The sequence below is a fragment of the Salmo salar genome, chromosome 15, assembly GCF_965601325.2.
Source record: "Salmo salar chromosome 15, fSalSal1, whole genome shotgun sequence".
NCBI lineage: Eukaryota > Metazoa > Chordata > Actinopteri > Salmoniformes > Salmonidae > Salmo > Salmo salar.
In genome coordinates this window covers 92,078,216-92,093,427 of record NC_138305.1, presented here as the reverse complement: position 1 = coordinate 92,093,427, position 15,212 = coordinate 92,078,216, and the positions used below count along the sequence as shown (strand labels likewise).

The 15,212-nt window shown below is 39.8% G+C and overlaps 1 protein-coding gene across 1 annotated transcript; it reads right to left on the bottom strand.

Annotated features, from left to right (window-relative positions):
- Positions 1 to 261: 261 nt before the first annotated feature.
- LOC106572485 (Na(+)/dicarboxylate cotransporter 3) lies at positions 262 to 12,726 on the bottom strand. The gene is made up of 13 exons (XM_014146708.3): positions 12,486 to 12,726; positions 11,587 to 11,852; positions 8,408 to 8,571; positions 7,459 to 7,519; positions 7,170 to 7,349; positions 6,069 to 6,194; positions 5,782 to 5,874; positions 5,410 to 5,514; positions 5,178 to 5,275; positions 2,889 to 3,001; positions 2,525 to 2,686; positions 1,687 to 1,824; positions 262 to 1,580 (listed from the first exon to the last, which is right to left on the bottom strand). The coding sequence occupies exons 1-13, from the start codon at positions 12,600 to 12,602 to the stop codon at positions 1,392 to 1,394; spliced, it is 1,812 nt and encodes a 603-aa protein (XP_014002183.1). The 5' UTR covers positions 12,603 to 12,726; the 3' UTR covers positions 262 to 1,391.
- Between the last annotated feature and the right edge of the window lie 2,486 nt (positions 12,727 to 15,212).

Sequence of the window (15,212 nt, the reverse complement as noted above, 5' to 3'; positions counted from 1 at the left end):
TGCAACCTTCTTTCAAATGTTGTTCGCCTCATTTGGCTTGTTGGGTGTCTTGTTTGGTGCTGTCAGACACACGGCTGATAAATAACACTTGATTGCACTGTCTAAGCTGTGTCACTTGGGTCAATGATTAAAAATGACTATAGAGGCTTGGCCCCCTTCTGAATATTAACCCATGGTTTTAAGTTGTTCTGTTATATATATTACTGTGTTACATGTCTGTTGGTGCCTGCTCACTGACATTAGCTAAATAATATAAATAACTCATTTGCCATTCAGTTTTATTTGGTAATGAGAAATATTAAGAAAATAACAAATCTACAAAATGTGCATTGATAAAGCTAAACGTATTACACTAAATAAAAGCTATGGAGAAAATAGTTATTTCGATTTCCACACACCACATTTCTAATGATTATTTCAAATAAAATAAGATCAGAAAATCATGATTTATGGTTTTAAAAGACACGATGAAAAGTAAAAATGACCTTCTGTGTGTAACTGACAAAAATATGTTGAAACACATGCAGCCAGTGACCCTCATGGGCTAGGTAAGTATGTTTTATGAATAATTCACCAACTCCTGTTGTGTCAAGACAGTCACAGCTTATACAGCTAAAGATCAATGGAGGGTTGAGTTCAAGTGTCATTTACCAGTAGGTGGAGGACTTGGAGGATGAGAGTTCATTGTCATCAAATGGATTGGGTTTATAATCATTAAGCAGACTGTTAACACCCTAATCAATAAGAATTACCATCACAAACACTATCCAGGGAATGTTACAGTGAGGTACAGTATGAGACGCACACAGTGAACAGTGCAATGTGGCACAATGACCAGCAGAGGTCACTAAGATGCAATTCATTTCAGCAAGCATAGCGAGAGATGAGACAAGACATCACCGGTGTCTGGACAAAAACTATGCCCAACATGACTTGTTGTATAACTGTGGAAGAGAATGCAACAACAGACAGACCAACCACTGTCTATTCTGTCACCCCCCGCCCTGCCCAAACAAATGATCTTCCAATGGAAACATGTCATAGGGACCTAAAACTAATCAAGGCAAAACACAGGACACATCTGGGGAGAGCAGGGGTTTGTGACAAACAAGAAAATGAGCTGATAGAACTAGGTATAATCTACATGACAGAGTAAGTAGATCACAATGAGAGCCTGAACAAAATATAAACAGTTAAAAAATCAAATCTCATATACAGTAGAATGATCGAAAAAGGACAGTACCTTAGCAACATGGTATAGGCTAAATTACTTAAAGTAACAGCTAATTCTCCCCAAGTCTATAGTTATTGACTTTGTACATATTCAGAAATTATGATCCATTATTTACTATATAATACAGTATAATAATTATACTGGATAAGCTTCAGATCTACGGTAAACTAGTCAGGTTGAAAGGTGAGTCGGAGGGGAACTGTATATCTGTGACAGTACTGGACATGTTGACTGGACGAGCCCAGTCTGGATAAGTCTCCAAACTGAACATGGCACGACCCCAAGTGTTCATGGCCAGAGAAACCGATAAAATGCCCAAAATGTTCATCACAAAGCCTGTTTTCACCTGTAAATAGAGAAACCAAACAGATGTATATGCTAGAATACAGTACCTTTAAGTTTAGGAACAGTCTGACATATGGTCATACAGTATATCGGCGTAAGGATCTTACCATGTCCTTTACCAAAAGATGGCCAGATGCAAAGGCAATGGAGTTGGGAGGGGTGGAGACTGGCAACATGAAGGCAAACGAACATCCTGTTGTCGCAGGTATCATAAAGTAAAGAGGGTTCACCTTGACAAACATAGCCTGTCAAGAGGAGACAAACACATTTGTTGCTATTCTTTTGACAAAATTGTATTAATGCAAAAATAATAACACTTTTAAACACTTTTCTTCAGACAAACACAAGGAGCGCACACGTTAGTAAAGAGTGAGTGAGTGAATCCATCTCTCATTCAGTAACTGGCAACGATATTCCAAATTGTTAGTAGTAATTCATTTGGCTTAGGAATTTCACTGAAGATAAGTAAGTATGGTGTACTTGTCATGGTGATACTGGATGATATTGGGAGGGTGATACTATTGCTTAGATTGAACGATACTGCAGGACATTGTCACTCCCAGCCAAAGACAACTGGTTACTGATAACTGTAGTTAATGTCCAACAGACATACAAATAGACCCAACAGCCATGGTGCTACACTGACAGATCTGTTAACCCCATGACAAACACTAAAAAGGTAAATTGCTGTGGGAGATTAGAGTAGAGAGCACCTATTTCCCCATCATCTCATACTAATCCATGAATTAGTAATCCAATGTAGTTCAAGGCTTTATGGTAGATAACACAGGATATTCAAATACTACACACAAAATACATGTCTTCCTTCAAAATGATTGCCTACTACAGTAGGCCTGTCCTTTTCATACCCACAGGGCTCGTCAATCTCAATAATGGAAACATCGAACTAAACGTTGAATGTTGTGGTCATAGATGACAGCTCACCAGTTCAGCGATGACGGGCAGGAATATGATAATGGTGGCGGTGTTGCTGGCAAACTCTGTGAAACAGGCCAGGAAAGCTGTGATGAACATGACGGCCACAGCAGGGGGGACCTGGGCAATAGGCTGGAGGTAGGCTCCTATCCACGCCGCCAGTCCTGACTCCTATATTATACAACAGGGACAGAGCATCAACAGACAGCCCCCCATCTCAGTAGCAGCAGAAATAGGTAAAAAGTATATAAATCACCACACAATAGATATTTGAATGTGTTAAAGGGATGTGCATCATTGTGTGCATCATTAAACATCAACAGGTTTTACCCATAGGGCATATTGATTCTATATGTAAATTCTATGGTTTTACCTCACATCCCTTGGCCATGGCAAAGCCTCCACCCAGCAACAGAATGATATTCCATGGGACACATTCCTGTGCTTTCTTCCATGATAGGAGAGGAACATATGGAGTATTTGATGCTGTGGAAAACATGACAACATGACAATCAACCTCTGCCCACCAGCCAAATCCAGGTCAACCACTGAAATATCAGAATATCTAACCTGCAAGGGGCCTTGAAAAGGGGTAAGAAAGAAAAGGCTGAAGGTAGGGGTTAGGGGTTAAAATAAGGGTTAAGGGTCAAAATATGGCCATGGCTGGTGTTTTGTTTTTCTCTCGGGTACCGCTGGGCCAGACATTTTTCCATCCCATAGAAAGTTTGTGGGCAGAACTGAAAAAGCGTGTGCGAGCATGGAGGCCTACAAACCTGACTCAGTTACACCAGCTTTGTCAGGAGGAATGGGCCAACTTATTGTGGGAAGCTTGTGGAAGGCTACCTGAAACGTTTGACCCAAGTTAAACAATTTAAAGGCAATGCTACCAAATACTAATTGAGTGTATGTAAACATCTGACCCACTGGGAATGTGATGAAAGAAATAAAAGCTGAAATAAATCATTCTCTCTACTATTATTCTGACATTTCACATTCTTAAAATAAAGTGGTGACCTAAGACAGGGAATTTTTACGAGGATTAAATGTCAGGAATTGTGAAAAACTGAGTTTAAATGTATTTGGCTAAGGTGTATGTAAACTTCTGACTTCAACTGTAGAGCAGAGTAAACAGAGCAAACCAAAGTGTGGCGACACACTCTTGAGAGATTAATAATAATCACACAAACATAGGGGCTACAGTCTTACCTCACAACAGAATGCTGCTCAGACTAATCTACGTCATTAACATTCCTCAGGTGATTTACAGTACCTAACAACAGAGCCAATACAAGTTCTGCACTTCAGAAATGGACTAATGAAAGAAAGAATATTCTACTTTGATAGTAGTCAATGATATAGATGTAGGATCTTAATTGGAGCCAGTTTGCTACAGCAGGAGAATAATCCTGCAGCAACAGGAAATGTGAGTTATTATATGGATTATAATGAATTGTCATTTTTTGTAGAGGTTGATACATTTTTCATTAGGGCAAATCAAGTCTGAAATTTTAAAGTAGAAATTACAAACTTTAAAAGCCTTTTTAAACCTTGAATACACTACAAGTTAGAATTTCCTGCGGTGCAGGAAAATTCCTGTAACAACAGCGTGATCAAATTAAGATACGACATCTGTACTGTAATTTATTTCTGGTGAGGCATGATGTAAGGGATAATCAACAAAGGCCTCTGCATTCTATGGAAAATAATGAAAGATGCAGAAGGTGTGTTCAACAACGTGCTAGCAGAGTGGAACTGACCTTCCAAGGAGTTTCATTATTTTCCAGAGAATGCATAGAGCCCTAAGTTGATTATCCCTTTTATACCATGGCTATAATTTAAAGAAATATGTTCATTTGCTGGTAGAAATGTGTTCAACATCCATTGAAGTAGCTAGCAAGTGCATTAGTAGTTGCCGTGGTAACCAAACAGGCTCACTAGTTTGGCTAACCAAACCATGAGTTCCAGCTTGCCATTATGAAAATCGAATTCAACAATGCCAATAATGTTTTCAATTCGACTTTTGTTTTCAAAAGCAGCTCAAATATAGAACATGGAAGAATGAACTATAGCCATTGAATTCTACCGTGCAAATTTTCCATGCGTTATAAGGAAATAATGCACGCTCTAGAATGCCCTTCAAGCCAATCAGGAACAAGTTTTCAACAATGCCATGGTATAATGAATATTATAAACTGGGTGGTTCAAGCCCTGAATGCTGATTGGCTGACAGCCGTGGTAAATCAGACCGTATACCACGGGTATGACAAAATATTGATTTTTACTGCTCTAATTACATTGGTAACCAGTTTATAATAGCAATAAGGCACCGCGGGTTTTTGTGGTATATGGTCAATATACCACGGCTAAGGCCTGTATCCAGGCACTCTGAGTTGCGTCGTGCACAGCCCTTAGCTGTGGAAAATTGGCTATATACCACAATCTTCAGGCATTATTGCTTAAATAATGTGAGTTTAAAACCTTTGATCTACAGTATATGCATACAGCTGCTTCACTCCATCTAATCTTTTGATTAGAAAACATCCAATGTGTCCTCTATATCAGTACAGAAAGGCGATATGACAAGAGGCAGTGGTATTTTCCATCTACATATTCCCGAAAACATATTTCTTATTATTTGGGACATGTCCTTTCAAGTACTGACCTCTAGAATCAAACCACCAGCTAAGAGAGGGCTTCTGGGAAGGGAAGAAAAATAGGATTGACACAATGATCACTCCAGTGGTCGCATCTGACACATACCTACAGTAGGAAGAGAATCAGAGAAGAGGAAGTCATGATGCGGCTGGTTTCCTCATGCCTCCAGTGAATTATACAGACATTTCTGAGGTAACGGGCAGTGCCTTGTTAGCTTGTAGCAAGCTTATCTGTCTTACCCTTTGTTGAAAAATGTGGACCATCCCGTTACAAATTTGGGATCTCTTGTGAACAGGAGAACGGCAAACAAAATGAAAAAGAATGCGATGGATCCTTCTGCAAAACTAAAATGGAAGATGGAAATTGTTGTCATTGAGGAATTCTACATTACTCCTGACTAAGTACAGAGGGTCTAGAACAGGGGTCATCCTTAGTCTTGGAGGGTTGTAGCAGGATTTTGTTCCATCCAACTGATTAAAATAAACAATCTAAAGCATGCGAACAATGTGGCCCTCCTGAACCAGAATTGGCCAACCCTGGTATAGGGCATGATTTAAGATTAGAGCATGTTGCCTGTGATTTAGTCTAGAGATAAGGCTAGAGTCCCTTACTTTATGGGGCCTAGTTTTCTGTAGTCTTCATCAATAACAGCCTCTGCTTTTTTCTCTGCTTGTGCTCTTTCGTCCTGTTTCTTCACACATAACCTGAACACAACAAATAGCATTAAAATAGTGTGAATGTATCTGACAGGTAGAAGAATGTATTACTTCAGTTTATTTTAAAAAGTGTACAGGCAAAAATCCTAGAACTCTAGCACAGACTGCCTATGTGATCATCTATGGTCACGTTTTTATATTACACACTTCTGAGGAACTTAGATTTGATTTGACCACCATACCGCGTATTCAAGCCCCCGTAGAGGAAAGAAATCCACAGCCATGCCAAGATGAGGAAGAGCACCATGAGAGGAAAGGCGAATGCAAACCAAGAGCCAAAATTTATCAAGTCGCACTCTGGGAAGTAACTAGGACACAAATAAGCAACTGTCAAAAACGGTACAGCAAACATGAAAAAAGTAGTATTTTATGGTCTAAAATGTAACATGTTCTTCAAACACAGCTATTTGCCAGTAAAATCCTAACTCAGGTTGTCAGGTTGGTGTCATATGCCTTTAAAGGTCCTCAATATCATATCATTTCTGGGTAACAATTAAGTACCTTACTGTAATTTGTTTTCAATTAAAATGGTAATAAAAGAAACAAAAATAGCCTCTTAGCAAGAGCAATTTCTCAAGAAAGAATTTAGCTAGGACTGTCTGAGTAGGGTGTGGAAAACTAAAAACTAGCTGTTATTGGCAGAGAGGTTTAGAACTCTCTTTCTTATTGGTCTATTGATTAATTTACCGCCTGGTGATGTCACCAGGCAGGCCCAAACTCCATCCCACCAAAACCGTCTGAAATTTCCAGCGGTCTTTTCAAACAGCTCTTACACTAAAACTGCAATGCTGCTGAGTTTTTCACACTCAACAGTTTCCCGCATGTATCAAGAATGGTCCTCAACCCAAACGACATCCAGCCAACTTGACACAACCGTGGGAAGCATTAGAGTCAACATGGGCCAGCATCCCTGTGGAACGCTTTTAACACCTTGTAGTCTACGCCCGACAAATTGAGGCTGTTCTGAGGTGAAAAGGTGGGGGCTGCAACTCAATATTAGGAAGGTGTTCCTAATGTTTGGTATACTCAGTGTATATATAAAGCATATGAAAATCACGTTTTTGACTGCACTGGGGCTTTCAGAGGGACTTCTGAAGTCTGGAACAGAACAGTACTCATCTTTTTTCATAATGGTTAAAACCCTTTCATAGACCTTCTCAGGGATACCTTTTCTCCTTTACATACCTTTATTGTTCTATCTGATGGGCCTGTGAGGTCTATGAGAGGGTATGTACAGATGCAGTAGGAGAAAGAGAGATCAGTCAAGTCCTCAACTCGGGTACCTCTTAAGTTGTCCAATGAGGATGAGGTTTGGCGCCGTGCCTGTCAGGGTGGCAGTCCCTCCGATACTGGCAGCGTATGGGATACAGATCAGGAAGCCTTTCCACACCTTCATCTGGTACTCTGACTCTGTCCTGATCTCCTGTGCTGTCCTCCCATTTGACCGCACCATCCCATCAGTTCTTAAGATATAATATAGGGAAATGTAACCAAACAGATTGTAACAATGCTAGTAAACAGCTACATGATAACCATGAATCCAACATGAGAGCTAAAATGGTCCTTTCTTACCCATCTATAGACAAGATCTGTTTTTCAGAGGGCAGTGAATGCAGCTTTACTTGTGATTGACCTGATGGATGTTGAAGTTAACAGGTTGTTAGAGTTATTCTCTCCATTGTTCACTCTGCAGTGACAAATGACTAAATATTTTTAAGGACAGGCTGAGACATAATAATCCCATATCGAATACCAATTTGAAGGAGATTTAGGGGGTTATCTAAGTGTAACTGCCTCTACGGAGAATCAATACGTTTCCCATAAACCAACTAGTTTGATGCTACAATATACATAGCTATAGTATGAATGAGACAACCTATAACAGAGATATTAACAATTTATATGTAATCAAAGCCTGTGAGTTCCAGTTTTCTAACTAGGTTGTCTGTAGACCTCTGTCATATTTAACAAATGACTTGAAAGGCGGCTACTATAATCAATAAATTACCATTTGAATATTGAATAACTTGACATGTCGTGCTCTGAAGGCAATATGATAGAAAAGGTACAGTAGTTGTACGAAGTTCACACCCTGAGTTACTTATTACAGTTTTAATGTGGGAACATCACTCTTAGCTATAGAAAATGTAAGTATAGTCTGTTCGTCTGTGTAAGGCACGTGTCAAACTCATTCCACAGAGGCCCCAGTGTCTGCGGGTTTTCACTCCTCCCTCTTATTTGATTGATGAATTAAGGTCACTGATCAGTTAGGAACTCCTCTCACTTGTTTGTATAGGTCTTAACTGGACACAAATTGAAAGGAAAAAACTCAAATCAGCAGACACTTGGCCCTCCATGGATTGAGTTTGACACCCTTGGGTAAGCACTACAAACAATTAGCATTAAATCTACCCTTCAGTGTTGATAGACTAAATTTGTCCTGACTTAGCTATTGTATAGGTCTTCATCTTTTCGCTAGATGTGTGTGGGACAGTTGGAGAAACCCTACACAGCAACTCACCCTCTGTCTCCTCTTTCACCTTGCAGTTCTCCTTCAGAGTGGCCAGGTCCCCAAAGAGGCTCTCCAGGATGGCGTTAGCAATGGGAAGCATCATGGCCGTTGTTGCTGTGTTGCTGAGCCACATGGACAGGAAGGCAGAGGTGATCATCATTCCCAAAATCAACCTGTATGGGGAGAGAGATGGGCACATGGGTCAGGTGTAAGTGGAGTGACAAATCAATACTATGATTTTCAATAACATTTCTGATAACAACTGGCCTATGTAAAATGGTAGAGAATCAGCTCGAAGACGCTTAGACCTTCTTTTTTAAAATGTTCAGTGGAATTGTTAACAAACACGCCCCCATAAAGAAAATGAGAATTAAAAAGAGATTGGTTCGACCGTGATCTTGCCGAGTTACTCCACCTTAAGAATTGCATTTGGCGAAAGGCTCGGCACACGCATACTCAGGCTGACTGGCTATCATTCAGGCAAATGAGAATTAAGTGCACTCAGGCTATCAGGCCAAAGTTAGTTACTTTAAGGAGCAGTTCTCTCTCTGTGGGTCTAACCCCAAGAAGTTCTGGAAAACGGTTAATGACCTGGAGAATAAACCCTCCTCCTCACAGCTGCCCATGTCCCTTAATGTTGATGATGTGGTTGTTACTGACAAGAAGCACATGGCTGAGCTCTTTAATCACCACTTCATTAAGTCAGGATTCCTATTTGACTCAGCCATGCCTCCTTGCCCATCCAACATTTCCTCATCTCCCACCCCTTCAATAATCAACTGACTGGCTTTCTTGATGTCTATAGTATTCTCTCGGGAATGCAATCTGGTTTCCGCTCAGGTTATGGATGTGTCACTGCAACCTTAAAGGTCTTCAATGATGTCACCATTGCCCTTGATTCTAAGAAATATTGCGCTGCTATTTTTATTGACTTGGCCAAAGCTTTTGATACGGTAGACCATTCCATTATTGTGGGCCGGCTAAGGAGTATTGGTGTCTCTGAGGGGTCTTTGGCCTGGTTTGTTAACTACATCTCTCAAAGAGTACAGTGCATAAAGTCAGAAAATCTGCTGTCTCAGCCACTGCCTGTCACCAAGGGAGTACCCCAAGGCTCGATCCTAGGCCCCACGCTCTTCTCAATTTACATCAACAGCATAGCTCAGGCAGTAGGAAGCTCTCTCATCCATTTAAATGCAGATGATACAGTCTTACACTCAGCTGGCCCCTCCCCGGATTTTGTGTTAAATGCTCTCCAACAAAGCTTTCTTAGTATCCAACAAGCTATCTCTACCCTTAACCTTGTTCTGAACACCTCCAAAACAAAGGTCATGTTGTTTTGTAAGAAGAATGCCCCTCTTCCCACAGGTGTGATTACTACCTCTGAGGGTTTAGAGCTTGAGGTAGTCACCTCATGCAAGTACTTGGGAGTATGGCTAGACGGTGCACTATCCTTCTCTCAGCACATATCAAAGTTGCAGGCTAAAGTTAAATCTAGACATGGTTTCCTCTATCGTAATCACTCCTCTTTCAGCCCAGCTGCCAAACTAAACCTGATTCAGATGACCATCCTACCCATGCTAGATTACGGAGACATAATTTATAGATTGGCAGGTAAGGGTGCTCTCGAGCGGCTAGATGTTCTTTACTATTCGGCCATCAGATTTGCCACCAATGCTCCTTTAGGACACATCACTGCACTCTATACTCCTCTGTAAACTGGTCATCTCTGTATACCCTTTGCGATGCTTATTTATAAAACCCTCTTAGGCCTCACTCCCCCCTATTTGAGATACCTACTGCAGCCCTCATCCTCCACATACACCACCCGTTCTGCCAGTCACATTCTGTTAAAGGTCCCCAAAGCACACACATCCCTGGGTCTCTCCTCTTTTCAGTTCTCTGCAGCTAGCGACTGGAACGAGCTGCAACAAACACTCAAACTGGACAGTTTTATCTCAATAACTTCATTCAAAGACTCAATCATGGACACTCTTACTGACAGTTGTGGCTGCTTTGTGTCATATATTGTTGTCTCTACCTTCTTGCCCTTTGTGCTGTTGTCTGTGCCCAATAATGTTTGTACCATGTTTTGTGCTGCTACAATGCTGTGTTGCTACCATGTTGTTGTTATGTTGTGTTTCTACCATGCTGTGTTGTCATGTGTTGCTGCCTTGCTATGTTGTTGTCTTAGGTCTCGCATTATGTAGTGTTGTGTTGTCTCTCTTGTTGTGACGTGTGTTTTGTCCTATATTTATATTGTATTTATTTTGTTATTTTTAATCCCAGGCCCCCGTCCCCGCAGGACACCTTTTGCCTTTTGGTAGGCCGTCATTGTAAATAAGTATTTGTTCTTAACTGACTTGCCTAGTTAAATAAAGGTTCAATAAAAAAATAAAAAAATAAAAAACATGATTACCGTAATTTCCGGACTATTGAGCGCACCTGAATATAAGCCACACCCACTGAATTAAAAAAATTATATTTTGAACATAAATAAGCTGCACATGTCTATAAGCCGCAGGTGCCTACCGGTACATTGAAACAAATTAACTTTACACAGGCTTTAACGAAACACGGCTTGTAACAAAAAATAAAAAATTTGCAGTAAGCTTTAGTTGTCTTTTTGCACTGATTCAATTCCTCATGCTGCTGTTTCCAACGTCTTATCATCGACTCATTAAGACCAAGCTCCCGTGCAGCAGCTCTATTTCCTTTTCCAACAGCCAGATCAATCGCCTTCAACTTGAAAGCTGCGTCATATGCATTTCTCCGTGTCTTTGCCATGATGAGGGTGACAAAATGACCACCGTAATCAGAATGATGGGAAGTTTGAGAGCGCTCGATTTAATCTAAACAGTAAACAAAAAAGTTGTTTGACCTTAACCCGTTCAGCAATTTCATTGGTCTAATGAAAGCTTCATGCCGCCAAAAAACTGAGCACGTCACAGAATGTGTTTTTTTGTAGAAAAAAAAATTGAAAGTGGGAAAAATCCATATATTAGCCGCGTCATTGTTTAAGCCACGAGGTTCAAAGTGTGTTAAAAAAGTTGCGGTTTATAGTCCGGAAATTACGGTATGTATATTTTGCCATATGCAGTGGATTCATATTAGATCATGGAAAATAATCCGAAAAAATAAATTATGATAAATGTATTACTGTTGTATATATGGCGATATTGACTTCTCACCAGGCTGGTTTGACTCCAACAATCTTAAGAACTTTCAGAGCTATTCTGCGATGCAGACCCCATTCCTCGATAGCTGATGCCATCACAAGACCACTGAGAAAGAGAAAATTTGTATCGAGGAAGTACTGAGGGCAGACTTTTTTGGATGGAAGAATTCCCATTGTTGGAAAGAGGCAAACAGGTAGCATGGCAGTGACAGCTAAGGGGAGAGCCTCTGTGCACCAGAACACAGCCATTAACAGCACCACATACAGACATTTCCCCTCCTGAAAAACAGAACAGAAACATGTTGGTGAACATTAAGAGTAAATGCCAAAGGTGATCTATTTCATTAATGTTTATATCACGCTGTGGAAAGACAAAAGTACAAGGAATGTACTTTTTTTCTGTGGCTGGAATTGCAAAATTAGGGGAGAATTGTAAATAAATAAGCCCATGAAGTTATTAATAGCTGGGTTATGTCTCAGATTGGTTGGTTAGGTCTCCAATTGGGTTATGGCTATGATTAAGAGGGGTGAATGGAGTGAGGGTCGAGTTATTCATGTGAGGATTGATGCTTTAGCTATATGATGAAGCGGGACCATGTCCTGTTTTTAAATCTAATGGCACGTTTTATGATCCTGATTCTAATTTCAGTGAAGTCTTATTCCAACAGATGTTGGTTTAATGGGTGTTCAGATTTAAAGGCAGGTGTGGATATTATTAATCATATCAGTTATAGGCTATGTGGCAATACTGTATTTAACCATTGCCTGACTTTCAGTCGTAGGTCATGACAATTTGATGTGGTTCAGCAATTTGGCTTAGTTATATACAGTTATAAAACTACTTTTTCTTGTGAGTTAGAGAAATAAATGGTTAGAGTAGAAAGATTTGTGTTTCTTCCAATAACCACTTACCTTTTCCGGTAGACCAAAAAGTAACGGGAGGAGAATGAGCGGAGTGAGGACGAGAATAAGTTGTTTTTTGACGCACCAAAGCTTCTTAGCGAACGTTGATATTGTTTCCATTTCCATGACGAATATTATTTTATTGAAGTGCACCAACGCTTGTTATGTGATGCCGGAGTGCAGAATTTTGAAGCCTCAGTTTTATCACTTTGACTCCGTTGTTTTTGCACTCTTGGAGAAGATTAACTATTGGTTTACAGGTTAACTCACAACGCATTGTTCAAGTTATTAGGGATGCGCGCGCAAGTTGAGCTTGCTCTGTGGTTGCACAATTGGTATGTGATTTCTTGTGTTTTACTGATAATAACCAACATTTTAACAATTCCAGTAGTCTTGTCTTTCTGGTTCCTCCCTGCAAAATGGATGCCAGCCATCAAAAACTGCTTCCATCATCATCCATGGTTGATCACACAAGGGAAGGGGCCACATAGGTAAACCATATAAACTTAATTTTAAGAGGATAGGGACTTGAACCACAGACATGTGCCATAAAGGTCCGAATTTAGCAGAAATCCTATGTTTGGAAACAAATGGAGAACAAATACATGGAGATTACAATGGTAATCTGTAACACATGACTATACACAGTTTAAATAGGCTGCATTTACACCTGGAAGCCCAGTTCTGTTATTTTTCTCAATAATTGGTCTTTTGACCAATCACATCAGATCTTTTCACATCAGCTCTTTTTCAGAGCTGATTTGATTGGTCAAAAGACCAATAAGTGCAAAAAATATAAGAATTGGACTGCCTGTGTAAATGCAGCCTTTAGTTGTTTTTGGTAGATAATTGATAGATACATTCTATTGTTTTAGTGGCTGGTTTAATAAAAAGGTGACTTCAGTTCATTGGTGATTTCAATGGTGGCTCCCGCCATTGCAGATGTTCCTTTAAGCGATAGGCCTAATCGTAAATTCTCCATCTACAAATGTGAAGTGAAGACATAGGCTACTTTAAAAGACATCGGTGTTCAAAGCAGGATAAAAACTTGGTAGCCAACTGTCTGATCTGGCAATGCTCAATAGAAGGCAATGGCAGGCTTGTTTCTCTCCCACAGGAGTAGCTGCCTCTCTATTCAGCTTTCTAAAGCCATTTATAACTACCCTGGCCTGAAACGGTCTCTTCACTGCTGGCACAACTCTGGTGGCCTCTTAGAGGTCAGAGCCAACCCTCCATTGCTCTTGGTCACAGGAATAAGCAGTACTTTCCACAGTTGAACTATTATCTGTGATGCAGAGGTGCCCTCTAGTGTCATAACATGTGTCATACATACAAACTGGTTTGGGGTGAGTATGTGTGAAAAATACAGTATGTGTGGAAACCTATTCATATTAAAGTTTCTTAAAGGAAGAAAGACTCCTCAGCAACGGTAATAACGAGTTTGTGATCGGCACAAGTGAAGTTTTACTCATATAAATATATTATTAGGTATTCTTCCTGCTAAATAACATAATCAGAATAACAGGGTGCATGCAGATTAGGTGAGGAGAAGGTTAGAGACAGACAGTCAGCCATATCTACAGGCAATGGACTAACCATAACTGTTGTGTATTGGGGTTTTGCCGCAGAGCTTCATGGGAGTTGTGTATGTTGAGATGCCAATAGCTTAACTGATTCCCGTCTCCCATCTGTGGTTATGAAAGCCATGAGTCATAACAATAACCTCATCCCCAGGCTAACTGTGTCTGTTGAACCAGATTAGACCATGACATTGTGGTTTATGCTTAGCAGACAGTACAACTAAGCAACTATGCTCTTAGATGAAAAAAATGTCCCCCTGTTTACTTTTTACCTGCTATGACCCTGAATATTGGCATTTCCAGCTTGACTGCACATCAACTGTCTTCCCACCTCATTTGTAAAGATCACAACAACAACAAAAAGTCTTAATCCATGCCAGTTGTGTAATGCTATCTTGGATGAAATGCAAACAGACAGAAAAGGTCTCATAGAGAGAATAAGGACATATGTCTCAGATTCTAGCTAGTAGCTACTATAAGAACGAAATGCTAAAATCCTATTTTTTGTGTGCACAACCAAATCTCTTTGTTTTAAATAATTTTGTGCAAAAGAGCTACTTTTGAAACAATGATTCTTCTCTATTTAGATTTTACATGCACCATCGGTCTTGTCTGTTGAATGAACTGTAAGTTTCTCAATTAGCTAGGTTATTTTTACTTTCAAGAAGGCAGTCAAATAGAATTAACCTTTTACTGCAGTGGGCTAGTTTCTTGGTAGTTTTAAACAAATCTACTTTGAAACAAAAGTATACACCTCACACACATGGTTATTGGCCTACAAAAAAGAAGACACTTGGACCATGTCAGATATTGAGTTGAAATGTATTCAATTTTGAGTTTGCATCCCAATATTACACTTTATATACATCACAGAAGACTGAAATATAACAAAATTGAAATAATGTTTATTAATTATGACATTTAGAAAATATTGCTAACACTTTACTTGACAGCCATTGTCATAACACTTTATGACACAGTCATAACCATGACATAACTTGTCATAACCTGTCATAATAATTTGTAACACTGTCATGACCCATATTGTGACATATATTGCATTATTTTATGACTGGTTATGACATGTACATAAGAAAATATGAATAACATTCCACCCATGAGGCCACGAGGTCATTTGACTGCAGGAAAGGGCTAC

Bases quoted from the DNA above. Each gene is read 5' to 3' on its own strand.
- LOC106572485 (XM_014146708.3), bottom strand. From the start codon at position 12,602: ATGGAAATGGAAACAATATCAACGTTCGCTAAGAAGCTTTGGTGCGTC. The intron at 5,875-6,068 runs GTATGGTGGTCA...TGTTGTGTTCAG, and splicing joins TACGGGGGCTTGAATACGCG to GTTATGTGTGAAGAAACAGG. The intron at 5,515-5,781 runs GTAAGGGACTCT...CTTCCATTTTAG, and splicing joins AGAAAACTAGGCCCCATAAA to TTTTGCAGAAGGATCCATCG.